General features: G+C 38.2%; 1 protein-coding gene across 6 annotated transcripts in view; it reads right to left on the bottom strand.

Moving 5' to 3' along the window:
• Nucleotides 1-26,996, bottom strand: part of GRM5 (glutamate metabotropic receptor 5) — a 249,549-nt gene that overhangs the window by 38,687 nt on the left and 183,866 nt on the right. For all 6 annotated transcript variants that reach the window (XM_090134072.1, XM_090134071.1, XM_031612458.2 and 3 more), the window contains 3 exons: nucleotides 22,061-22,296; nucleotides 9,055-9,301; nucleotides 3,726-3,894 (listed from right to left, as the gene is read on the bottom strand). In XM_090134072.1, the coding sequence (XP_089990198.1) occupies nucleotides 3,726-3,894; nucleotides 9,055-9,301; nucleotides 22,061-22,296 (652 nt within the window). The remainder of the gene's footprint in view (nucleotides 1-3,725; nucleotides 3,895-9,054; nucleotides 9,302-22,060; nucleotides 22,297-26,996) is intronic.

Here is a 26,996-nt window from a genome sequence, read left to right as displayed (position 1 = left end):
AGTAGAAGTACAGGTGGAGGTATAGAACCACAAAAAGAGTTTTTTTCTCCTCTGAAGAAAATAAGCAAGATTGAAAATCTCATAGATGTCAGTGTGCAAACAGAAGCCAGTGCATGATACCCAAGAGATAAAATTCACTCCATTGTGCCCCATACATGGAATTATGTGGTGTTATGCCACAGAATCACAGAATGGCAGAGGCTGAAATGGACATCTGTGCCCATCTGGCCCAACCCCAGTTCCAGCAGAGACACCCAGAGCAGGGTGCCCAGCACCATGTCCAAGCAGCTTTTGGAGATCTCCTAGTGGGATACTCCATAACTTCAACCTGTGACAGTGCTCCATCACCTGCACAGCACAGAAATGCTTCCTGGTGCTCAGAGGGAACCTGCTGTTTTCAGTTTGTGCCCATTGCCTCTTGTCCTGGCACTGGGCACAAACTGAAAAGAGCTGGAGTGTTTATTATCCAAAGATTTTTGGATGCTTATTTTTCGTTCAATTCTGAGTAATTTGTTAAAACTGATTTTTTTTCCAAATAACAAATTGAACATCCTTTCCGGAACCATTTAGATTACTGCATTCCTAATTTCCTAGAAATGAGAATGTTATCTTAGTCCATTTTAACATCTGACCTGATTTCTCATTTTATAATTTGTTGCCAAATGTAATTGCATACTCATGATTGAGATGCAGATTTTTCAAGACCCTTATTTATCATTTCTGGCACTGAAAACATCTGTGATTTCTGTCCATATGTCTTTTTACTATTATTATTATTATTTTTAATAAAGCTTCCCAATCTCTTTGTTATTTTTAAACAATTTTTAAACAAATACTTTCAATTATATCACAATGAGTAGATTGACTTGTTGACTTTTTAAAATTTGTTATTTTTATGCAGTGGTGAATTTAGAAGAGGGCTTCAAAACCAAATGTCCTTATTAAATTTTCAATAAATGAAATGCAACTTAGTGTAACAAAAAATTAATGTCTTGCTCACATTGTTTTTTTATAAAACTGTAGTGAATAAAAAGTGCAATTTGTATCTTTTTCATCAGCAATAGGGGGATTTGAAAATTTGAAATTTGAATTTTGTTTATAAAATTGTAGAGGATGAAAGGAGATAAAAGTCACCTAATTAGCTAAACTTGGAGAAAAAACATAGGAGCATAAATATTTTGCTCTCTAAGAGCTTAGATTACATCTACTTGCAAAGCAATGTATCTCCCCTCCTGAAAAATTCATATCTTTGGATTTCTTTCATTTTGATCTAAAACAAAAAGTTTGAACAATGGAGTTTTTAAAAATTCCTTCTGTTTATCAAAATAAATTCTCAGAAAGCTTGTATTAATTTTAGGCATATTTTGGTTAATAATGCCTGATAAAATCCATCTTTTTACAACTCAAGAAAGTGAAATGCCAAAATAATAACTATATGGTATTGTGAAAACACCTTTTCTATCAAAACAATTCATTTACAGTTTTATGTTAAACTTCTCACCAAATTAGCACCCTCTATAAAATACTTAGAATCTAAAAAATTGAAAAGAAAACTAGTATCTCAGCACTTCTTATCCAGTACTAACAATGATTTTGTATCCTTTAGGAATGAAAAGAATTGTTCATAAATCAGAGTTTATTATAAAATCATTTAGTCAGCTATTTCTTCATACTTTTACTTTCCGTTTCTTGAATGCGTTTTTTGTTGGAGGGTTTTTTAACAGTAAAACAATCTTTCCTGTCCCTTATTTATTTATTTATTTATTATTAAAATAATAAAAAACATTAAACAGAAGTTTTGTTTTTTTTTTTTTTAACTATCCTCTTGTCATTTTTCTAATCCATTGAACCAGTTGAATAATAATATTATTATTGTCTGAATAATAATATCTCTTTGCACAATTTTGAATGTATACAGATGGATTATGTTTGGATTTTACCCACTGCTTCAGATGGTTACACAAAACCATGCTGAGTAACAGCTCTCATTACACTGAAAGTTTCAAATTCCTTCATAATAACTCATTCCAACATAACCCTGTAAGAAAGCCACCAAGAAGTTAGGCAGAATCCAGCTTTCCCCACCATCTGTGAATGCAGTGAAGATAAAAGACTACACAGTAAACTTTGAGATTCACAGTCGGTAGCCTAACGCAGAGCATAAGGAACATTTCAAAACTGGTCTTGAAGCATGTGTGTGTGTGGTAAACTGGCTTGACAGAGAAGAATTGACAGTTGGATTAGATGGCCTTACATGTCTTTTCCAATCTTAATGATTCCGTGATAATTGTCTTGGGAGAATCCTTGAAAGCACAGGCAGAAGGTGGAAGGAAACTTACTGAAGGTTACTGAAGATGCTTCCCGTCTCCTGAGTTGTGGAAACAGGTTACAGAGGATCTCAGAGTAAGCCAGTTCTGACGTAATATCTGTTTGTCCATCTCTTTCCTCTTGAATATATGTCTTAGTAGCTGTAGTAAGCTAACACACTACGATTAGTTACTGGGGGTGTAAGTCATCCACCCTTCCCTCAGGTGTCTGCAGAAAGTTTGTTTCCATCTGAACCAGCTGTCCTGGCTGGACAGTGAAAATAAATGTGTTTCTAAACCAAGATTACTCTCAACTGTTTTATAATCCTAACTGAGGATAAACAACTCCTGATTTGAAATAATCTATGTATTTCCACTGACTATGAAGTTTGGAAATCTGATATAACTGCATGTACATACTACACTGAAGGCACATCTATTTGATCTGATGGAATTTGCTGACTCTGCAAAAGACCACAAGTGAATAAACCACGGTAATGTCCTAAAACTATGCAAGACACGGACAGAAGTGTTTCACTCTTGGTATTGCAGAGCATGGTCAGCTTCCCATCAGCCCCTGCCACTTCCCAGATTTGCAAGTGTGTGCCATGTCAACACAGGAGAAAAGTTGTTTCTTTTTCAGTTCATGTCATTCTATTGTCCATGACAATCCTCTCAGTGCACAGACTTTTATGGAAATGACTTCAAGGCAAGTTAGGGACTTGCTGATTTTTTAGCTGCTTTGTTTCATGGAATGCTCCAGAGCAACAGAGTGCAATTAATATATGACAGAATCATTTATCTTTCTTCCTTACACCACCATCAACAGGGAGGTAGGAAAAAAATCTACAACCTAAGAAAGAAAGGAAATGATAAAATAGGTATCATTAAAAAAATATATGTTACTTACTTCTCTCGCAGTTCTAAGCAGCAGAAGTTACCGATGTTCTCTGAAGATACCGCAGATGTGAGGTGTGAGTAATAATGTCCCAGTTTAGGTGTCTATGTCTAACACTAAATTAGTAGCAATTATTATTTATGAATTACCTGCAGTTGTACTGACAAGTCCCAGCCAGGGATTTACACTTCACTGAATCAGATGCTATTAACATATGCAGCAAAAAAAAACCCACAGAAACAAAAACAGAAAAACAAAAAAAAACCACACCAAACAATATCTGCTCTAAAGCAGTTGGATTATAAGGGTAAAAAAGGCAACAGTTCACAGATGTAGAAATACAACAGAGTATTAACTTATGAAAATAGTGAGAAGACTATGATATGAGCAGGAGCTAAATTTATAAGTCTGCACAGTTTAATTAAGGTGTGGGATACTGCCTCCATGGAAGAGATAGGAAGAATTTCTTTTCACATTTCAAGCCTATGCACATAACTGAAATAAGTAGAAAATATATTTACCTTTATCTGTCCTTTTTCACAGGGTTCACTGCAGACAGATCTGATGATATTATTTTTCTCTGACCATATTTCATCATCATCCATTTTCAGCTCACCGTTGTCCCAGCTACCAACATTGATATAGTCAAAGTAGTCCTTCCCCATTTTCTTGAAATTCATGATTTCATATCTTGAGAAAAACAAAAGGATGTTCAGGATGGAGATTAGGGAACATTTCTTCTCAGAAAAAGTTGTGATGCACTGCTACAGGCTGCCCAGGGAGGTGGTGGAGTCACCATCCCTGGAGATGTTCAAGAACTGTGGAAATGTGGCAGTGAGGGACATGGCTTGTGGGCATGGTGGCAGTGGCTTGATGGTTGGACTACATGATCTTAGAGGTCTTTTCCAACTGGAATGAATTTATGACTCTATGAATTCAGCTGCTATAAGACTGCATGATGTAGGGTGGGTGTGACACCTGAAGAGGTGTCAAGAATCATTCATTGGGCACAGATTCCAGAACTCTGGAATTTGCTTCAGGGACACCTAAGCAAGTGATAGTGCTTAGGCCTTTTAATCCAGGCATTAAGTCTTGTTTGAAGAATGGAGCTGAGACTTGCACCTATATTTTTCTTTTACAGCATTGCAGCATCAAATGCTATTCTGTACCATACACAGGACCCTCTTCCCTTTTTATATAATTCCTCAGTGATCAGAACATATTAAATTCTTAAAAGGCTCCATTATGAAGGGAAAAGGTATGTAGACCTCAGTCCTAAATGGCTTCTGGGTAAGACTCCTTTGACATCTGGGGACAGAAGACCTACGAGTAGATCAGAGCTGATCACAGCTTTCAGGTTCACATTTCTCCTTCTTCCTATGCTTTCTTCTTAGCTCCCATAGAGTCCTAAAGAAAGTTTGTGGGGCAGCCTACAATTCATCAGCCTCCTTATAGCATGGTTAACACAAGGCCACCTTCCTGCCCTATAGTCCAGTCTGGAAAGTTGGGCAACTCCTGAAGTGATTATATCATCTTTTCTTTATCTTCTCTTTAGTGGATTTTGCAGTGCTTTGAGTGAGTAATGTGAAAATCACTAAGCAAACACTATAAACTGAGAATGTAAATGCAGTCCTAGGCTCAAGCAACCTGCCTGGTTCATAAATGAGAGGCCAACTTTTTCCTAGCAGTAAACTCAAAATTTGTTCCCAAGGAAAGCATATTGACAGAGCTGGATTAAGACTGATATTGTTAGAGTGCACATTATGAAGTCCATTATGAAGTTGCAGATAAGTAAAAGAACCAGCTCATTAACTCAAACTGTCTCTTAAATAAGGTACTAAAGTTTTGCGGTAAGACTTTAAGAATTACAGAATTAGAGAATATCTGAAGTTGGAAGAGACCCACATGGATCAGAGTCCAACCCAAAGCTGCAATGAGGCCTCCCCTCAGCCTGATCTGCTCTGGATTAACAAACCACAGGACCTCAGCTGTTCCTTGTACATCTTGCCCTCCAAGATCTTCACCATCTTTGTAGCTCTTTGACACCTTATTTCAGAGATTTAAACTTCACTATGGTGAGGCAAAAACCAAAATGTCCATGTATGTATGTCACTCCAAAAGCAACTTGGAGACCAGCAAGCAGTAGTTAGTCTATAACATCAATAATTTTTCTGGGCTGATTAAAAAAATAAAAAGCTACACTAAAGCTCTCCTTCGATACACTTCACCAGACATGGATCCCTGAATGTTTTAAACCAGGAGATAACATCTAACTGTCTCAGAGAAGAAACTAGTTTGGCAGGGAGTCGGTGCCAAAATCAAACACAGGTCAGGGACCTGCAAAACAGGATTGGGACTGCAAGCAAACAGTGAAATAAAATGGAAATGGAGCCTGACTGGATGACCAGTATGACATTATCCATATCATGAGATACCTGCTTTAATGGGCATGGTGGTGATGTGTTGATAACTGGACAAGATGATTGTAGTGGTCTTTTCCAACCTTTAAGATTCTACGATTCTATGAGGGTCTTACTCTTTCCAAAACAAAAAGAAATGAGCAATGACACAGCTTGTGAGGAAAAACCCTAATTGTTATCATGGATTTTAGAATATTTTAATTTTTGTCTTGTATAAAGGAGGAAATATCCACACCTTTGATACTGTGTCAAAATTAGAAGTAGGAATATCAGACTGACACATATAAATTTAATCTAGATAAATACATACATAAATAAACAGGTTGATTTTACATGTGGTTAAAAAAAAAATAAAAAGGATGTTGCAAGGGTTTGTTTGTTCGTTTGCTTTTGCAGAGGTTTACAAACATAATAATGTTTGTAAAAAAATGTTAGCCCAGAAGCCCTTGCGGACATTGTAATGCTCCTCTGAAGGCTGCTTTGTTGAAGCTGTCAATTCAGAGTTTCATGGGCAGATAAACGAAAGTACTGTCGATGCTTATCAGGCCACTGGAACTAAAATGATTATCCCTCTAGTAGCTGTAGACTAGTTCCATGCTTATATCCCAGGGGGGATACTGAAAAGAAACTTGACATATTAAATAAACCTATTGCCTCAGTATGTAGTCTCTCACAAGACCTCTGCAGAGAATAGCACTGGTAGACTGATAGTAATACCCAGACTCAGGAAAGGTCATTTCTATAGCAGAAGTTCATGAATCACTGGTTCCCTGGAGCTTGCTTGAGACACCACAGGGACAGTTTGTCACTTTAGGATAGGAGAGACCAGATGGTGCAATAACACATTTCCAGCAGTGCCCTAATCACAGTGCAAAACACTTGCTTCAAAACAGAAGTGCCATGAGTTTGCTGAGAAGCCATATTCTGTTGGTAGCAAGTAGACAAGACATAGCCAACTTATTTTTCTTGACTTTTCTTGCCTTTCCAATTTCTTTCTTGGAGTTTCCTTAATATTTGCAGGTAGCTGTTATCACCCTGAGAAATCATGGCTGCTGCTTCCATACTGATCTTTTTTCCCATGTCTTCATCTCACCTAAAACAAGCTCTCCTCTTGACTATCTATACACTTAAAGCTCAGCTTACACATAAAGAACTTTGGGGATAGGGCCAGGATTTGAAGCATCTTGTGAGATTAGTGATCTGTTTTATAATGTCAAAACCCTTTTATACATCAAAATCCAGAGCTATTTAGGTCAGGAAGGCTTTTTACATTCTGTTTTCCTGCTTAACTCCACTACCACAGAACAGCTGTGAGGATTTACATGTCTGTTTTACAAAGTGAAGATGCAGCTAGCAACAGAAGTGAACAGGGTAGATGAGGTATTCCATCACAACTGCACTATCTCCCAGCTGTAGCAAACAGCATTTGACAGTGCTCAAAAGACAAGAAACTATTCAGATCTGGGAATTAGAAATGGGACTTCCTATAAAACCTTCTTACTAAAAAGTAAATTTTGACTCATTATTGGCTACTTTAAGCACATAGTATGGATTTAATGATGTGAGAGTTTTAGGACAGGAGAGAACAAAGACCTGTGCTTCTATAGTAACCAAGCTCTGAAAAACATTTTATCCCCACTCACATTTCTTTATTTTGAGTAGGCAGAGACTGTTGTATCTCATACGCATCTAATGAGGCTGGACTTTCCAAAAGTCACATTACACTGAGATTCACAATGTGGAGGCTCCATGCTCTTCAGTGAAACACTGGTGCTTTACTGTGACTTGTGCAAATGAATGCACACAATGGAATTCTTTCCTCATCTTTTTTTAGAATTGAATGTTGAATGTAAAGAGACCAAAGTATTCGTTAAATTCCAAATGGAATTGCAACACTATTGTTGAGAATGCCAACATGAAGAAAAGGTAAATATGAGGTTCCCTTTGCAAAACTTAGCTGTTGTCATTGGTGTATTGGCGTCTCATATGATTTATTTACTGAACTCTTCACTCTTTCTATAAGAAAAAAGTGGAAATGAGATAGGAATAATACAGGATGCAATTAATTGCATCTAAATATCACTAAAATCAAACAGAAATCTTTTAAGGGAAGTCTGTGACAAATTTTAAGCAGATTTTGTCAGCTGAGTACTTTTTCTTCCGAATTCAGCAATTTGTAAAAATTGAAACGCATAATGGAAGACAGCCTTCCATACCAAAACAATGTTAACAGTAAATTCCCACCCTTTTCTTTTTATTTCCTGAGTTCCTCTGTATGAGTTTCCCTGACAGCTCATGGGGCGCCTCCTTAGCGTATGAGTCTGAAGATTCTTGAAATGTGTGTTTCCAGAGGACTGGTTGAAGCAGACTGTTTTGCATGTGGCTGGCCTGCTATCTTTCGATGAAAATGTTGACACTACAGGTTTTCAAATAGAACGAGAAAAAGATAATTTCTGGAATTGTAGAAAACTTTTGAAATATCAGAGTATTTTGACCAATGGGATTTTATTTGCTTGTCCTATTCTGTTCTTTACTTAATTCTTTTGTTTCAGTTTACATTAGAGGGAATGCAAATAATGAGTGCACAGGATGACCAGTTTTCCCTCTAGTCATCTGTTCACAAATTGTCATCACACAGACATTTAAAACATTCTCAGTAGTGCTGACAGAAAGGACTGCCTCAATCAAACAGGAGTAAACTCAGTGAAATGAGGCAGGAATCTACTTGCTGAACTAGAAGGAAAAAATAAATACACTTTGAATGCTATCACACTTCTTCATCTTCTGACAGTTCAGTAGCAGAAAACTAGAAAAATGCTCATTAGTATTCTGAGTATGTACTTCCATATGGACACTGCATGTATGCCACAGCAAATCATGTTTAGCTCTGTTTAATTTGTTTACAGCAGTACACTGTGAATTACTAGTTTAGTGTGTTATGCACATGGTACTGCTTCATTTGGAAGGTAACGAGGCAGACTTTTATTATTCAAATCAGAAAAAAAATCCCAGACTAATCAATACATCTTCTGTATTTTAGTTTTCTTAGTAAAGGAACCATGTCTGGTTAATTATTCAAGTAATGACTTCTTACCTTTAAAACACATAATTCTGAAATACCCAAAGAGAGAAAGGGTAACACTGTGATGGACATTATGGTCTCCAAACAGAAAATTGAGGGCCTCATGGTTTGCCACCCACAGAAGAAGGCTGAGTACCTGAAAAAACTCATCTGTTTGCTCCAATTATATTATTAGATACAATTAAAAACACACAGTAATAAAAAGATTTATTCTGGAAAACTAAGTTCAGAAAGTCTGAAAATACAAAAAATAAGGAATGAGATCTTAGTTCTGATATTGTGTGAATGATCTACAACGTACAGTTAGCGTGTCTGCTATTTAAATCGTTTGACAAATGTTCACGTTACCTTCCTGGCGAGTCACCATTCTCATCAAACAAGATCATGTCCCCAGAGACCCCAGTAAAGTTGGTCTTCATGAGGGACTCCAGCAGCTTCCGTCCATCTATGGGTTTCATGGCATCACAAAGGCCCACATAGCCTGGACACAGCGACAGCTGCATGTTGTGGAGGCCGTAAGCCATTGAGTATATCGCGTTGATAACAAAGCCCATCTTGGAGTCCTGAACGTGCTGCGTCCTCAGCGTCATCTGGCCTGCCAGGGAACATCACAAAGCAGGTATTTAGGTGTTTAGCAGGGCTGAAACACAACCAGCTCCTTAAACATCTGCTAATGGGTCGGTTATTAATAGTGGAAAATGTCCCCTTAAGCTGCTCGTAGTTCTTATCACTATGCAGACTGACTATGTTAAAAATAAAAATAATAAATAATAGTAATAATTTAAAAAATAAGAATTTTACTACCCAGTTGGTTTTACTACTGCAATTTTACTATCCAGTTGATGCTGTTCCCTGTGCAACTCTACACCTCACAGAAACACCTCAGAAACCTTTCTAGTGAATACCGGGGGTGGAGATGCTAACATGGGTTGTATACAGTGGCAACCTTGAAAAGTGGTTGATAATGATGCAGTGCAGATGAATGCATTAAAATGTCCATGAAGAGTTTGATAATGTAGGCTGGGTGATAACTCTCATCCTCTTAAGCCAGAATTGGTAAACCATTTCTATTTTCTTCTGAAGCTCCTGAGAAAAGCACAAGAAAAATTCCTTCAGCAGCATCATATAATGCAGGGTCATTAACCATAGAATCATAGATTAATAGAATCATTAAGTCCAGAGACCACTAAGATCATCTAGTCCAACTGTACACCAACCACCAATATTTCCCACTGAACCATGTCCCTAAGGTGCTCGGTATGGGGGCAGCCAGGAATGAAAGAAACCAAAACAGAATTCTCTGTCCATGTTACTGGAGCCTCTCTCCCAGAGAGAAGCAGTGGTGGAGCATACACCAGCCCACCTGGGCTGCTGGAGCAGCACAGCGTGAGAAAGCAAGATGTGCTATGAAAACAGTGATGTACAGGCATTTCATAGAATCATTTAAGTTGAAAGGGACCTTTAAAAGCCATCTAGTTCATTGCCCCTGCAACGAACAGGGACACCTACAGCTCTATCAGGGTATTCAGAGCCCCGTCCAGCCTGACCTTGAGTGTCTCCAGGGATGGGGCATCACCACCTCTCTGGGCACCTCTCTCCCTTCTTGCCTTCTGCTTCATACTGGAATTGGCACTTCCAGTTCCAGCCAGCCTCAGGAACAATGTTTAACATTGTGTATATTTAAGGGATATGAGCTTGAAATATCTGTAATAGAATAAGCTTGGGAGAACATAGAGTGTTGTTCATTTCTTCTCTTCTACCAAGGTATCACTTTTTTCTAATTAAAAATAATAGGCATAAAAGTTGCAACAGTGGAATACATGTAGAACCCATATTAATTGAAATTAAGTGGAAAATTGAACAAGGATATTACATTGCAATACACAAAACTTGTTTTAACCAATTATTCATCCTCTAAATTAACGACTCAGAAACCATGCAGTTAATTATAGTAGCCACTAGAAAGAATCAGATTTGCATCAGCAGTAGTATTTATTATGAAACAATATTTCAGCTGCATTATTGCATATAATTGCTTAAAATTTAATAACTTAATTCTTACAGGAACACTCTCCACTGGGCTTTGTGCTTCAATTTCATTGAATTATTATTCTGACTTTTTTTAAACATTGAATCTCATTCAGTTCACCTGATAATTTGAGGCTGCTTAGCTCTTCACAGAAGCTGCTAGCAATTGTCAATGAATTTGTGAGGGAATTAGCTGTGGCAAGAATTTTAATATACTTCCTACTGCTGGAGAATATTTTGCTGAGATGTTATCTGGCTTACTTTACAATACAGGGGCAATGCAACCTGCCATGTCTGACCATCAGTTTATATGACCTCATCACTTTGTAGTTTCTGCAGCTCCTAATGAAGCACTGGCACGGGTTGCAGAGAAGTGGTGGATGCTCCATCCCTGGAGACACTCAAGGTCAGGCTGGATAGAGCTCTGAGCACCTGATGGAGCCATAAGTGTATATGTCTACTGCAGGGCGTTTGGGCTAGATGACCTTTAAAGGTCCATTCCAACTCAAACAATTCTATGATTCTATGAGTCTAGTTCTAGTTAAGGTGAACATCCCAAAAAATTGGACGTTTTTTTTCTTTTTAATGTATCATACTTTGAAACAACAACAGCACCAGCAATCATTAAGTCTGACAGTGTTTTTCAGCACCTGTTTCACAAAATATGTAGGCATGCCAAATTTGAAGCATACAAGTAACCTGATTGACTTCAATGATCCTATCAGTGCTTTTAAGGGAAGTCTGAATGGATAAGTTAGGAGCTGGCATCTCAGCCAGAAAAAAAAATATTTTAAGTTTATCGCTAAAGTGTGTCTGAACTTAGGTCAGCCTTAAGGTCAGCCTTAAATGCGTTGTTTGCTTATGTGTTATTTCCCTCTATCTTAGCTGGAACTCAACCACTTGCATTTACTGACAAGCACTATCTTCAGTCAAAAGCCTCTCCTGAGGCAGCATCATTATAAGATTGAGATGAGATTGATGAATTTTGTGATGACGTCAATGATGTTCAAGGGAATCAGATACACTTTTTATCATGGAAAATATAAAATTCTAATAGAAGTTGAAGAGTTCCTATGGAATTACTAGGCAGAGCATAAATATCCACACACTGGAGACCATTTGCTTGCTTATAATACCCATAGTAGAATTTATCTGTTACAGTCAAAATAAAACCTACATCTATCTGTTTTACTCAATCTTGTACATTCCCATACAAGACAAATTTGCAAAGAAGGAAATAAAGATGTTTTACTTTCTGAGGGGCTGGGAAAATCTGACATGATGGCATGGCATGGAAGGGTAATCAGGACATGTCCACATGAATGTATTAGCTCACTTCTGGAGTGGGCTTTTGAAGTCTATCTCCAAACCATCCCTACACACTGCACTTTAATTTGCATTGAGTGTAATGTACTGAGAAGTGTAATACATTTTTTACAAATAAAACTAAATTAGTTGCAGTGTACCAGGAGATATCTGATGTGCCACAACTGCAAGTGGACATTCATACCAGAGGATGAGGTTAGTGCCAGTTTGGAGCCAAACTCACCTATACTATGACTCAAGGGGGATATAAAGAAAAAATTCTTCTCTGAAAGAGTGGTGAGGTGTTGTCACATGCTGCCCAGGGAAGTGGTGGAGTCACCGTCCCTGGAGGTGTTCAAGAACTGTGGAGATGTGACACTGAGGGATGTGGTCAGTGGGCTGAAGTGGGGGTGGGCTGAGGTTGGGCATGGTGATCTTAGAGATCTTTTCCAACCTTAATGATTCTATGATTCTACAAATCCCACTTGGCTCAGAGACTTGGAACAGATTCAGCACCACTTCCAGGAGCAGGATGTACAGAGCTACACTTTGTGGGTCTTCAGTGAATGCCTATTGCAATTTTGACAGGATTAAGTGGTTAAATTGGGTGATTTTTTAGAGATGTAACTTATTTTCCCATAACTATAGTTTGCAATAATATCAAATTATTCATAAGTATCTGCTGAACTTACTGATTATGTTCAAATGGCTATAGAAAGTAATTTGTATTGCAGTACATCACAACCAATAAACATGAACTCTGTGACATGCTAATTCCTGCAGAAATATAAAATTTTGCCTCCTGCAATTACAGTGTATAAGGCAAAGAAAGAAAGAGGGTGAATCAAATCATACTGAACCTTAATGAGGAAACTGGGATACTTATAATATTTAAATACAAAATGATAAAATATTGCAGGATTATCTGAGAAATTAGGAAATCTCTGTGGTTAAAGCACATGAGCAGATCTCTAGATTCTGTTCTGTTTACTTCCTAGTCTTGTCCAAGACATTTTGGGCAAGTATATAAGGGCTAACTATTAATTTCCAAGCTGTGAAATTATGAGTTTTTGGATTCTGGTTCTGAAGACACACAGCCATTTCTGACTACAAAATACTAAGGAGACAAATCATATGCCTTGTTAGCAAATCAGATAACTCACCACCTACCATTTTTTCTTTGAACTGAATATTCATCAGGAAGAGGTTTTACTCTCATTATCTCCAACTTTTCCTGTGCCTAAAGCAATAGGCTTCAAGGGAATAGAATTGGGAGGGAGGGGAGCGGAGGGGAGGAGAGGGGAGGGGAGGCACTTAAATACTGAAACTAAATGAAATTAAAATAAATAAGTAGAGTAAAAATAAAATAATAAAGTAAAATAATCAACAAAATAAACCAAAATGGAAAAAAACAAGATAAAATAAGCAATTCTTGCAGGAAATTCCAAAATTTCACGGTGGTTTATTGCACCTGCAGAGCATGTGTTTGAAAAAATATTCTTCAATTGAATTCACTGTCATTCAGTTTATATATATATATATGTATATAAATCTCATAATTTCTTTTTAAAAAGAAGAAGAAGAAGAAGAAAAAGAATGGATAAAGGGAAGAGCAAAAATTTTTGAATTTGCAGGCAGCCCACTCTTATTACATTATCATTACGCAAGAAGTAGCAGATGAAAGAAACGTAGGATGGAATACGGGAGAATATTTTTTCCAACATGCAGAGTAGGTTGCAGAAGTTGAAGCTGAAGCCAAATTGAGTGCCTTTTTTCTTTTTATTACCCCTTTTTCTTAGTGAATATCTCCAACCAAAATCAGGAGAGGCTGTCTTTTGTCACTAAGGTATGGCAGGGATAGTCTGCTGCACATTATTGTGCAGGGCTTTTTAGGTCTGAAGTGTGCTCAATATCTTCCTTGGAGCTGCAAGTTCTGGACAGGATGGAACCAGGTTTGTCACCCCAGAAATATGCATCACTTCAGTGAAGAATTGACTGGAGTCTATAGAATGGAGAGAAGGCTGTTTATCTGGACCAAAATTAAGCACTGGGTTCGTGCCTAACCAAGTTAGCTTTGATTAAGGAGCTGAAGACTTAGTTTGGAACATTCCAAAAAAACACCTCAACACATGAACAAGGTAAAAACAAATTATAAACTTGAAACAAAACACCACAGTGCTACTGAGATGAGAAAACAATTAAAAAAAAAAAAAAAAAGTGATTCATTTCAATGCCTTTCTTTCAAATTGTATGTCACTGAGTCAACATGCTGTTATAGCATTTTTTAGATTTGACAAGTAAATATCTTCCAGTGCAATCCACTCACCAAATGTTTTCAACCAGTTCTAATTTTCATTATTGTGCAACTGAAAGCCAGTGCTGGTGCCATTATTCTTAATGTGAGCATTATCAACAAAAGTTTAGATTCAGGCAGGGCTGAAGGACCAAATCCACTGTCCAAAATGCAATCCTTGGTCAACTTTGTTGTCTACTCCTGTCTAATTCTACAAGAGCAAGGTATGTTGAGGGCTCTCACAACTCTGACTGGAGGCTGACCTGAATCCTTGGGGGTCTATGAAAATTTGGCTTTTATTACTAAGTTTGGAAAAATCAGTAAAGAAAGTAATGGTGACTATAAGCCTCAGGGTAGGTAAATAAATAGATTTCCATTTCCTCACACTGCTTTCTTAGTAACAATATTATTCTTCGCCTTCTACAGAATTCAATTTCTTTGATTATAAATTACAATCAAACACAACAGCTACAGAAGCAAAAGCAAAACTTTCTGCACTTGCAGACATGCTTGTTTGAAATCACAAAATCACAGAATAATTAAGGTTGGAGAAGATCTCTAAGATCACCTAGTCCAACCATCAGCCCATCCCTACTATGCCCACTAACCACATCCCTCAGTGTCACATCTCCATATTGAACACCTCCTGGGTGACTCCACCACCTCCCTGGGCAGCCAATTCTACCACAATACCAGTCTTTATGAGAAGTTTTTACTAGTATTTAACCTGAACCTCCCCTTGCACATCTTAGTGCCCTAAATATTTTGTATACATGTAAGAAGTTGAATTCCTGAGATAAAAGGACGATGAGAATTACTCCAATTCACCTATCTAATATGAAAGATATAAAATCTGGATATAATTAATTATGATTTACATTCATTACCCATAAAATTGCATTACTATTTTCTACATCTCTTTCAAGGTTCAGACAATCAGTGAGAATGGTAATAAAAGCGATGCATCCACAGTAGAACAGTGTATCATCAAAGGATCCTAAGTATGGAAGAAGGAAAATGGGGAGCATGGGGTAAAAGAAAAATAGATGAAGGTTTGTAGTCAGGTTTTGGAAGAGTTACTGAGGAACTCAGTAATAGCAGAGGAAATACTGAAGTTATTCCAGAATTTGTGTAACAGATTTTAAAATCAGGTTCAGTGCATATAGGAAGTCTTTCAAATAGGTATAACAGACCAGGTAGCAATCATCAGTGCCACGCTGCTCTGTGAGCCAGAAAAGCAGTGACATGTCTATATAAGGCTCTTAGCTCAGCTTGTATTAAGCCTCTGGAAAAGTCAGTGCTAGACCTTGCAGCTGCTCTGCCTTTGGAATTTTTTGGACCTGAACCAATATTATGGTAAAAGTAAGTGATAAGCTGTGTTAGAGTTCCAGATCTTAGACGTGGGCCATAAAAATGAGGTCTGGACCATTCCTCAGCTATACAATGCCCAAACACATCACTGAGAGACAGACAGGATGTACTCAGGAGAATTAAAATGTGCTTTGATTTACTTTTAAAAAAATATAAATAAATTTTGAAGTCATTTCTTTTGATTTGTTTTCATTTGCAATCTAAAGATAAAAGTGTGGGACTGTCACACGTTCGGGGAATATGGGATTTAAATGGGACACATTCCTTGAAATATGGAAAATAAGCCATCCACTCTGACAAGGGGTGGCCTTTCTATCTACTCAGTTTTGACTAAACCAATTTTGGCACTTGAGCTTGAACTTAACTAATAGATTACTAATTAGCATGTTGCAGTGCAAAGACTGTGCAGTTAGGTGTGATTCCTAAATTCTGTCAGGGTACATCAAAAGGCCATTTGTTAAACAAAATTCCGGTTGAAATGAAACTCCAGGATTTTCTCTCTGGGTTGTTTTGACCTCATTAATAGTATCTGTAGCTGGAAGAATTTCAGCAAAGAGGTTGATAATTTCTGTATTTATGCTTTATGCGCCTTTCTGTACATTTAGCTGCAACAGTTTTCTCACATTTATCCCAGATCTCCCTTTCTGCAAATAAACTCTTTCACTCTTAACCTTGTTCTTCATTGCTGTCATTGCTGTCAATGAAGTGTTTTTATTTCAGAGGAGCCACATGATTAAACCAGGACAGGAAACACTGCCTGCTAAGACCCATTCATGATGTTACTGCAAGTTTCATTTTCCCCGTTCATCATGTTGAGCATGTTTTTCTTCCTTATAACCCTCCACTGACTCCTTGGCACCTAGCATGTTGGACAAAAGCAGCTTTCCTCATTTTTTGTGCTCTCTGTGTCCTATGAGGTTGATCTCTGACTATGCTTAATTCATCTTTCATCACTTCCCTTTGTGTTTTCTCCCTTGCCGCTTCAAACCACAGTATTTAATGTCAGGACCCTGCTATAAATAAATACCTGCAAAAAGGATCCACAACCTTCCTTATGATTCTTATTTCTATTGTGCCTTTTAACAAAGCTATCAGTACTTTTTGAAGGCTTACCTTCTGTGTGTCAAACTTAGATGTTACAATGCTTCATCAGCATTAGCCTCTACTTCTTTCCTCTTCATTGATCCTTAGATCAGAGATACTTGAGTTGTATATTGTGGTTTTGATCTACATTTAAGTAGTACTTAAAAAAAATCTGTTCTATCTATGCATCTGGATTTTATGTATTATGGGAAAAATCAAGTGATTTAAGAGCAGAGGGAAAAGGATTAATTTAACAAACAATGATGAAATAAATCTGCTTTTGCTCCAGCTAACTTTGATGACTTGGCTTTTTCCACTAGAATTTCACAACATACTTCCTTTGAACTGGGTTTTCTTTTTGTCCTAATACGCACTGTAAACGCCCTTACCAGAAGCAAAAGGAATTTGATTTCTGATGAACAGACTTGCTTCTGAGCAAGCAAACACATACACACCTAATATTTAAAGGTGCAAGGGCAATTGATAGCAAAGCACTGGATTAACCTTCTTTGACCTGAAAATGATCATCAGGTAGTGTTACTCATCTGGATCAAGTTGCACACCTACTCACGACCTTCACTGCATTGTGGTATGAGATAATAAAAAAAAAATCTGACTGATGTCAGAGGGGAAGCCAAATTCAATTCTTGTAAAATGCCTGGTGTTCAGAGGCCATTACATGTGTCCTGTTCAAGATGCATTTTACACTCTTCACTCTGACACTTGTGGTCTGCAGGTGGCTTGTTGCAGTGAATAACAAATGGCTTTAGATTGGTTGGGTTTTTTTTTTTTTTTTTTTGCTTTTATTATTTGGGTAATTTCACAGTCTTGTTTTTCATACCTTTATATTCTATTCATTTCATACCTGTACTTATTTTCTTACTGTTTAACTAAGTTGCTTATATTGTTAACACTTGCTTATTTCTCATGATGTTAGAGCCAGTAGACAGAGAATAATTTATTTTTTTTTCCCACTAAAGTAATGATTTTTGCTTTTAACACTCATAGACTCATAGTCATAGTCTGGGGAAGAGGCGGCTGAGGGGAGACCTTATTACTCTCTTCCAGTACCTGAAAGGTGCTTACAGTGAGAGCGGGGTAGGTCTCTTCTCACTGGTGACAGGTGACAAGACGAGGGGAAATGTGCCAATTTGTGCCAAGGTAAGTTTAGGTTGGATGTTAGGAAACACTTCTTTACAGAAAGGGTGGCTAAACATTGGAATAGGCTCCCTGGGAGGTGGTTGAGTCACCGTCCCTGGATGTGTTTAAGAGCCGTTTGGATGTGGTGCTCGGAGATATGGTTTAGCAGAGGGTTGTTAGAGTTAAGGTACTTGATGATCCTCGAGGTTCTTTCCAACCTGAGTAATTCTACGATTCTATGATAGAATCATCTGAGTTGGAAGAGAAGTTTAAAGATCATCTAGCCCAACACCCCTGCAATGAGCAGGGACATCTACAGCTAGATCAGGGGCTCAGAGTCCAATCCAGGCTGATCTTGAATGCCTCCAGGGACAGGCAGCCAACAGATCTCTAAGCAAGTTCTTCTAGTGCTTCACCAACCTTATTGTAATAAATTTCTTTCTTGTATCCAATTTAATTCTCCCCTCTTTCATTTTGAAATCTTTTCCCCTTCTCTTGTCACAACAGACTTCATTTGATAATGGCCTCATCAATCAACACCAATCAGCCCTATGTTTTTATTTTTATCATTATCCCAAGTAGTAGTAAGCATTTTTCAATAAGCTCAGTATCTTTAATTGGGATCTTGGGAAATCCCTTTACCTTATTTTTGTTTTATTTTGCTTGTCTGGATTTTGTATGCAATTGTTGGAGAAGAGAATGTATTTACCTAAGTAAAATGAAGGGCTCAGTTCTGTTTTCTTATCAGGATAAATCTGAAGCAACATACATACACATTGGCACTCAGGGGTTCTCAGGACAGTCTACAAAATGCTGGTGACCATGGAGGTCAAGTGTTGTCATTACACTTATGAATCCTGAAGTGAGAGAACTCCAGACTCAAAATTTGATGTGGTTAAAGTTAGGCACCCTGCAGCCCCCAGAAGCAGTGCAGGAAGAGGGCAGGAGGTGCTCCAGGCACAGAGAGGCCCACAGAGGAGCAAGATGTCCCCCTGCATCCCATGGGCACCACATGGAGCAGATCTCCACACACAGCCATGGAAGAGCCCACTGTGCAGCAGTGGATGAGGCTGGAGAAGGCTCAGCTCATGATACCCCCACAGGAGCAGCCCTGGGCCAGAGCTGCAGCAGCTGGAGAAGAGCCCATGGTGGGTCAGGTGGGCTGGAGGAGCTGCCACCCATGGGACTGTGCTGAAGCAGAGCCTGAAGGGTAGGGTCCATGGGATGGAGTCATGATGGAGCAGTGCTGAGAGAGCTGCATGTGGAAGGATGGCTGTGGGAGGGAGCCATGTGGAGCAGGGTGACCATGGAGGAGCCTCAGAGAGGACATGTTATGGACAGAGAGCAGTCTCCATTGCCCATAACCCTGTGCCATCCAGGATGGTAATTGATGAGCAATCTCCCTGTCTTTGTCTCAAGCCACATGAGTTTTCTACATTTTTTATCACGTTTTCTCAACTTGTCCTTCTGAGGAGGAAAAGTGAGAGAGCAGAGACATCCATCAACTGTTAAACCACCACAGTCACTGAATTTCCTTTTCAGAATTTTGATGTATCTAGACCACAACCACAACTATAAAACTGAGTAATGTGATGACTAAGGGTTTTCTGTGTGTGAAAATCCTGCACAATTTTAATGAGAAGACTCATTGATTGCTGTGGAATAGTGTCCTTAATCTGATGAATTCCAGAAATAAATTAACATTTTCTGCCCTGCAGCAATAAGAAAGAATTAAAGCTATTATAAACCATTTTTTGTTCTTTTACTATAGCCATCATGGCCTACCAATGAATATGACAATAAAGCTGAAGGAAAAATAATTCGAACAATATATTTGGAAGATTAGTTTTTTCTCCATCCTTGATTTACAGTTCAGCAGATTGTGGTTCTTATGCATTTCTTTGTGTGTTTGAAATTCCTTGAGTTTAGGAACCTACTTAATTTGTAGCTCATTTAAGATTTCCTTGTGGGAAAAGTTCCTGTGATGAGTGCTGTTTCAAATGTGCTATTTAAGGTCTGTGACTGAGTTGTCTCATACCCACAACTGAAAGACTTCATGTTTAAAATGACATCTTTCTGGACCCCTAATTTTTTATTTTATTTTATTTTATTTTTTAATGGTGAATTGTACTTTATCCTGCGATAAATTTTTTGCAGGGATGAATTTTATTTTAGTCCCTATAAAAGACTCTGTAGGCACCCATGTTTCACACTGACTGATCTTTCATATAATCCAGAAATTAGATTTTCCCAGTGCTTGTAGGAAATAAGTAAAAAAAGGAGGATACACCGAAAAATCTAGTTGAAATGTCACTGCTGATCCAGCACACTGATAGAAAACAGATTTTTATGAACTTATATCTGGTCATATCTACTGTACTGACATCTCAGGAAAGAGATCTACATTATTGTGGAGAAATCAATGAAGTTCACTGCTCAATATGCAGTACCTGTCAATAAAGCAAATACAATCTGTGTTGGGCTGTGTTGGAAGGTTAGCAGAAAAAGATGCCAGAAGAAGGTCAATTGAATGTTAAAGGCATACAGTGAGATTTTGAGATTTCTAGATTCAATTTCCACCTCAGCTGCAAAATTCCTCTGCAATAATGTACAAATCAAAAGGTTTATAAACCTTAAAGGGGACTTAGGTGGGATTTCTTTCTTGTGTAAAGCTAAAAACTTTAATCCCCAAAAGCCATTTCTTGGTCTCACAGGTGTGTGGAAATCTGACATTTTTAGGAGGGAATGTCCCTTGGGGCTTAGAGGTGTGGTTGCACTGATGCCCAGCATGGGACCATTCCAGGGTGCCCACTGAGGGGTCCTGTTCTCTATGAAAGATATTCAATTCCAAGACCATTTTCCAGTGAGAGCAAATCTGTTGGAAATCTGAAGAAAAGCCTGACATCTGTCTTTTATGTGTAACTTGGCGAAAGAGAGAGATTCAGATTAATGCCTTACTGTGTCTGAAGAGCTTCAGTGCTACATCTCCCACTCACCATCAGGACAGCTGACCATTAGGTCTCCTCTTTCACTTCCTTCTTTTTCAAACTGTTTGAAACCATTTCAAAAATTCAAATAATGAGAAAGTGAGCAAGGACTATGACATAGCTTTCCTTTCACAGACTTGTTGGTTTACAGTCACTGCCATCATCTTAGGGTATGGGAAAGGCATGAGAGTATTCGTGTATCTGAACATGCTTGGAAAAAATTGATGTTACATATGTAGTGACATTCACTTTGGTGAACATGGAGTCACAGTGTCTGCTTTTAAGGCTTGCACCAATTTTCTCCATGCTGTAGGACAGCAACGCAGGATACCTCAAATTGGTATCAGCCCTGCAAAGAGTATCTTAAACTTCAATTGTAGTTCATGGATTTCATGCAAATAAAGGATGAAGGATGTTTCAACCAAAACTAAAATGTTTATGCCCCTCAAGAAAACAATGCAATGGAGCATCGTCTTAGTACTGAAAGGAATCTCATGAGATAAAGAATAATTAGCAAAAGAAAAACAAAAATCCTTAAATAAGCATCACATCTTTCTAGAAGAAAAAAAAGTTGCTGTTTTGCAAAAATGACAAAATGTTGTGGCAGTTTTTGCTAAAATCAATATAATTTCATGAAAAATATCAGCTTTGTCAAAATGGCATTTCCTAAAGTGACTCACATCTGAAAGAAATCCAAATGAAATCTTTCAAACCAGATAGACTTCTATCTGAAATAATAAAAGAATCTTCATCATTATCATCTGCACTTCAGATAATTTTTTAGTAAATAGACTCTTTAATTCTGAGATCAGAAAGTATGATTAACCATGTTTCATAAAATAAGCACTGAATATTGGAAGACAATGTTTTTGAAAATAGATAGATGCCTAAAAGAACAGAGCAGCACCAAGTTTTTCAAATATTGAGAGTAGTTAAGTGCTGTGGTACAATCCATTTGTTTCTTAAGAGAGCTGAGTACTTTTAAAATTGTAGCTGTTGTCATTCTGGAAAGAGCAAGGGTTGCAATTCCAACCTCTTTTATTTCAACTGCTATTCCACTGGACGAGGTTGTATCAGCTCAACATGAGCTGTTCAGCACACCTTCAGTCACACTGGTTTATGCAGCAACAGAAATAATTTCACTTACTTGTGCAAGTCTTGTTGTATTTAGGATTCTCTTGAGGAAACCCTTCCAGACGGCACTGGAACCTGTGCTGCCAAAATTCCTGAAACCATGGATTTCGGTGATTGGTTTCTGGCCGAAGCTCCAAGTAGTAATCATCAAACCATTTAACATCAGGAGACTGGAGCTTGATTGTTATTCCACCAACAGCTTCACGCTGATACCCGTCTGTCACATCGTACCTGTCTGCCCAGCCATCACTGCAGGGGTAAACATAGACAGCATTGACTATTCAATGGAGTAAGAAAAGGGCTTTCTCAAAAACAAAATTAAGATCCTGAGAGCACATGCTCACACCTGTGACTCGGACTGCAGCTTAGTAATGCACCTGCAGTGAATCAAAGAATCATTTCAGGAAAGGATTTTTAAAGGCTATCTAGTCCAACTACCCTGCAATGAACAGGGATGCTTACAGCTCCATCAGGTGCTCAGAGCTGTGTCCAGTCTGACCTTGAGTGTCTCCAAGGATGGGGCGTCCACCACCTCTCTGGGCACTCTGTGCCAGTGCCTCACCACCCTTGTTGTAAAAAACATTTTCCTGTTATTCAGTTTAAATGTCCCCTCTTTTAGTTGGAAACCATTTCCCCTTGTTCTATCACAACAGGCCCTGCTTAAGAGTCTTTCTCTTTCTTTCTTATAGTCCCCTTTAGACACTGAAAGGAATAACATTCCTACTAAGATTCAGCTTTTCCTTTTCCTTATGTTTGCTTGTAACTGGCACCTTCTACTGAGATTTTATACATCCTTCACATAATTCAAACAACATTACAAATCACATGTCCCAAAATCTGTTGTGTATAGACACAGCTCTGCACCACATAAAAGTTCACGTGAGCTCTGGGAAGAAAAATGTTGGATTTGGTGTTTTACTGACACTCGGATGATGCTTCTCCTACCCGAAAGGGGACAGCCTTGAGGATAGGATTTCTGACAGTGCTGGCAGGCTGTGAAAGGCAACCCTGTGTTGCACACCATGCCTCTAATGTGCAGTGGGGCACGGCACAAAGAGCTAGAAGCAAATTTTGAATGAGTTGACACTGCTCAAGCAGAAAGACCAGCTCATAGCTCAGCTGCTGTGATCGCATGGCATTGCATCTGAAGCAATAAATCCTCTCTGAAGACATGACTAATGAAGTTGGGCAGAGCACTAAGCAGATGTCATGCATTGCTTCTATTTCTTGGTCGATGGTGGCTGGAGTATTACAGACTTGCAAGGCACTCAGAATTTTAATCCCGTTTGGTTAACCTCTCAGAACTTGCAACACACTGACCGCAAGTAGCTAGCAGAAGTGACTGAAGGCACAGATAAAACAAAATGTCACAAACTTCTCAGGGTAATTCCCCTCTCTCTGGTTTCATAATGGACTTCCCTGGCAGTATTGAATTTATGAAGTTTCACTCGACTCTACTAAAAATATGCATATCTCATCAGTGTTTGAAATTCCTACTCCTTTATCATGAGCATGATATTTCAGTTTTTCAAAAGCCACAGGTCTTACAGAATTACAGAGTATTCCCAGACTCTTTGTTTTTCCTCTAGAAAGTCACTGATGTTAATGATTGTAGAGAGCACCTTTAAATCCTAAAGGTCAAATAACTGGAGGATAAAAACATCTTAATTTATCTTACTTTAAAACTTCATGAGTTGTTCAAAGCTAGCTCTCACTATTTTAAGCTAGTCATAGAGTAACCGATGTAGGTGACTTTTAGCTGTATGGTTCTGTTGTTCTATTTTGATCATCTGCTTTCTGGTTTAAACTTTGCTTCTGCATTCAAGAGCAAGCAGGAAATCTGCTGCAGTCACCTGGCTCCCAGCGCATCCCCTGTTCTCTACACAGGGACTGAGCTGTCATTACATATTGCAGAAGTCACGACCTCACACAGTGACAATTTCTGCACAAGACACTTTTACCATGAAGCCCGGACCCTTGACTACATCTTACAAGTGCAGCTGCAATGTCAATAAATAGCTCTTTCACCAGTAGCAAAAATAACATCCAGTGTCTGAGAGGAAAATGAAGAGACTGTTAAATATGCTGCAGATTTCAAATACGCTGATTTCTTCAGAAAAAAGAGTACGCATTCATGAAAGGACAAAGTTGAACACTAATTTTGAGCCTGAATACAACATCTGAAAAATTTACCTTTAAGCTTAGATCCTATGAGGAATGAACATAGGAGGTAATGATGCCAAATGAATTCAGGAAGCTCACTATGGGCAAATACTCCCCATCTGCCTTCAGAACATGTGTAGTCAAAGATTTACTGCCATTTGTGAATTATTTTGTGATAAAATCTGCAGGCTTTTTACATTTATGAATGATTTTACTTTTGCTTTGAAGCATTCATCTTAACCTTTGGCAATATTTTAAGCAATATTATCCGACCTCACAAAATCCAGCAGGTTTTATGAATGCAAAAAGTGAACAATTTTCTGATGGTTTACAAAATTATAGTAATACTGAATAGAATTTAACAGACATAGAGCTGTGCTGTCAGTATCAGAACTTTATGAGTTGTCTCATAAAAAGCTTAAAAAGAAACTTGTTTCCTGTAATTAATTTCTTTACCATTTTTCAGATGGATAGCTTTGTAGACCTAATCCAACAGAGTGCTATAAAATTTATAGTCTTACTTTATGAATAGTTATCTCCTCTAAGAAGATTTATAGCAGAGATATAATTCCAAAACTTTAAGTTACTAAAAACAGAGAAATAAAAGCTTCAAATTGCATAACTCTTTTCAACTTCTCCACAGAAAGACTTAAATCAGCAGAACGGCTTTTCATTCAAATAAACATTTCAGCTTAGCTTCTTGGGCAAAAGGTTCTTTGGAGGTTTATATAAAAGATGTATTCAAAGTGTATATTGTAGAGACATCAATGCCTTAGATAGACCAGGCGGCAAAGCAAATCTAGGCTAGTGCCTAAAAAGACAGTGAAAGTGAAGCTGGAAAACAGGTTTGCATGGAAATGCAAAAACTCCAGAAGTGTGATATTTTGATTCTGCACCCATAGAAGAGTAACAACACTTATGGGATGTTGAAGACAGGATGAGATAGCTGTATCTGTGAGATCAGACCCATGCCATCCTCTAAACTTAGCAGCAGTTGTGAAGGTGAGGGAGGAGGGGGCAGGGAGGTACCTGCTTACTTTTACACAGACCTCCCAGTCCCTCTTTAAACCTTTTTTCTTCTAATGACTTAATTTTACTGTAGTAGCCAAGGATATTGTACCCCGTTGTTTGCTGTGTCACAGAAGTTTCAAACTGCTGTTACTTATCACTAAAGTCTGCTGGTTCAGTAGAAGTAAGGTGCTCTGGCACCCAAAATTGGCAGATAGGATGAGTCTAACTGATGTCTTTTTTTTTTTCCCGTGCTTAGGCACATTGCTTTCCAGTCCTCTTCTGATGTACTGAGCCCTGGTGCTTTTCACTTGTGCCCTTTTACAGAATGAGCATGTGCTTGCAGTTTGAAATGGAGCATTTGACTCTAATCTCTTTTCTCCTCAAATGACGGCACGGTAACTTTCCTTGAAGGCATCTAATAGTTTAAGCATTGCTTTTGCCACAGAAGGAAATGCAGTTGTTGTTTTTGAACCCAACTTATATCATTGCCATCACAGCAAATTAGAAGGACCAGCAGCCATCTTTATGGGCAATACAGAAAGATATAATTTGAGATTTGGGATCATCCCTTCATTTTTCCACATTTGCCTTTGCAAGTAATATAGGACTCTTTTGGGAGAGCCAGGCCACTTCAAGAGGTTCTCCCATACTGAGGATAACTTTTACAGAATTTGCACATAAATAGAATTGCACTTCACTGTAAACAGGACAAAGAAACAGAAGTGCTACTAATAAGCTAAATGAGAGAACATACACAGCTTTTATGATAAGATCCATATGTATCAACAATTGCTCAGAACAGACCATTAGGCAAACATAAATGAATGGATAATATAAACAAGACAGAATGGTTTCAGGAAAAGCAGGAGAAGGAAATAAAGAAGATTTGTTGCCTCATAAATCAGTTTCATTCATGTGTTCAGAGATGCAGAACACTGAAGGAATTAGGGCCATTGATTACTGGTCATAGAATTATAGAGTTACTGAGATTGGAAAAGACTTGCAAGATCATTAAGTCCAACCATTAACCCATCCCTACCATGCCCACTAAGCCATATCACTCAGTACCACATCTCCATTTCTCAAAATCTGGGAACAGTGACTCCACTCACCCCCTGGGCAGCCTGTTCCAACGCATTACTACTCTTTCTGAGAATTTTTTTTTCTAATACCCATTCTGAATCTTCCCTGGTGCAACGTGAGATCATTCCCTCTCATCCTATCACTGTTACCTGAGAGAAGAGGCCAATCCCCACCACGTCACAACCTCCTTTTTCAGGGAGTTGTAGAGAGAGATAAGGTCTCCTCCGAGCCTCCTCTTCTCCAGAGTGAATAATCCCAATTAGCTCTGTTTACCAATGACAAAGATATGGTCTCTCCTGTGATATATGTTTGCTTAAAACCATCAAATCTGGAAGGAAATGCAGAGAGGGCTTTTTGTGTGCAGCCACCAGAGCATTCTTCAAATCACAGGACCTGATGACACTGACGAGTAGTAGTAGTAGCTTGTTTATCAAGTTCTTGGCAAGCACAGACAACACTGTTTGGATACAGGTTATATCTATTAAAACAAGGTAGGAGTCTCTTCTGTTTAACCACAAGGTAGATGGGGACAGCTTGAGAAGGTTAACACAGAAAGAAAATTGGATGAGAACAGTCATGGAAAATAGCGTTTACGACTTTTAAAAGAGGAAAAGAAAAATAACAGGCTTCACTAAGCCTCAATTTCAAGATTGCATCAGTTGGAAAAAAATCTAAAGAACTTAAGAGTTAAA

Source organism: Phasianus colchicus, chromosome 1 (assembly GCF_987193195.1).
Source record: "Phasianus colchicus chromosome 1, bPhaCol1.hap1.1, whole genome shotgun sequence".
Taxonomy (NCBI): Eukaryota; Metazoa; Chordata; class Aves; order Galliformes; family Phasianidae; genus Phasianus; species Phasianus colchicus.
Note: the sequence above shows the minus strand (reverse complement) of the source record. Positions and strands in the feature narration are given on the sequence as shown.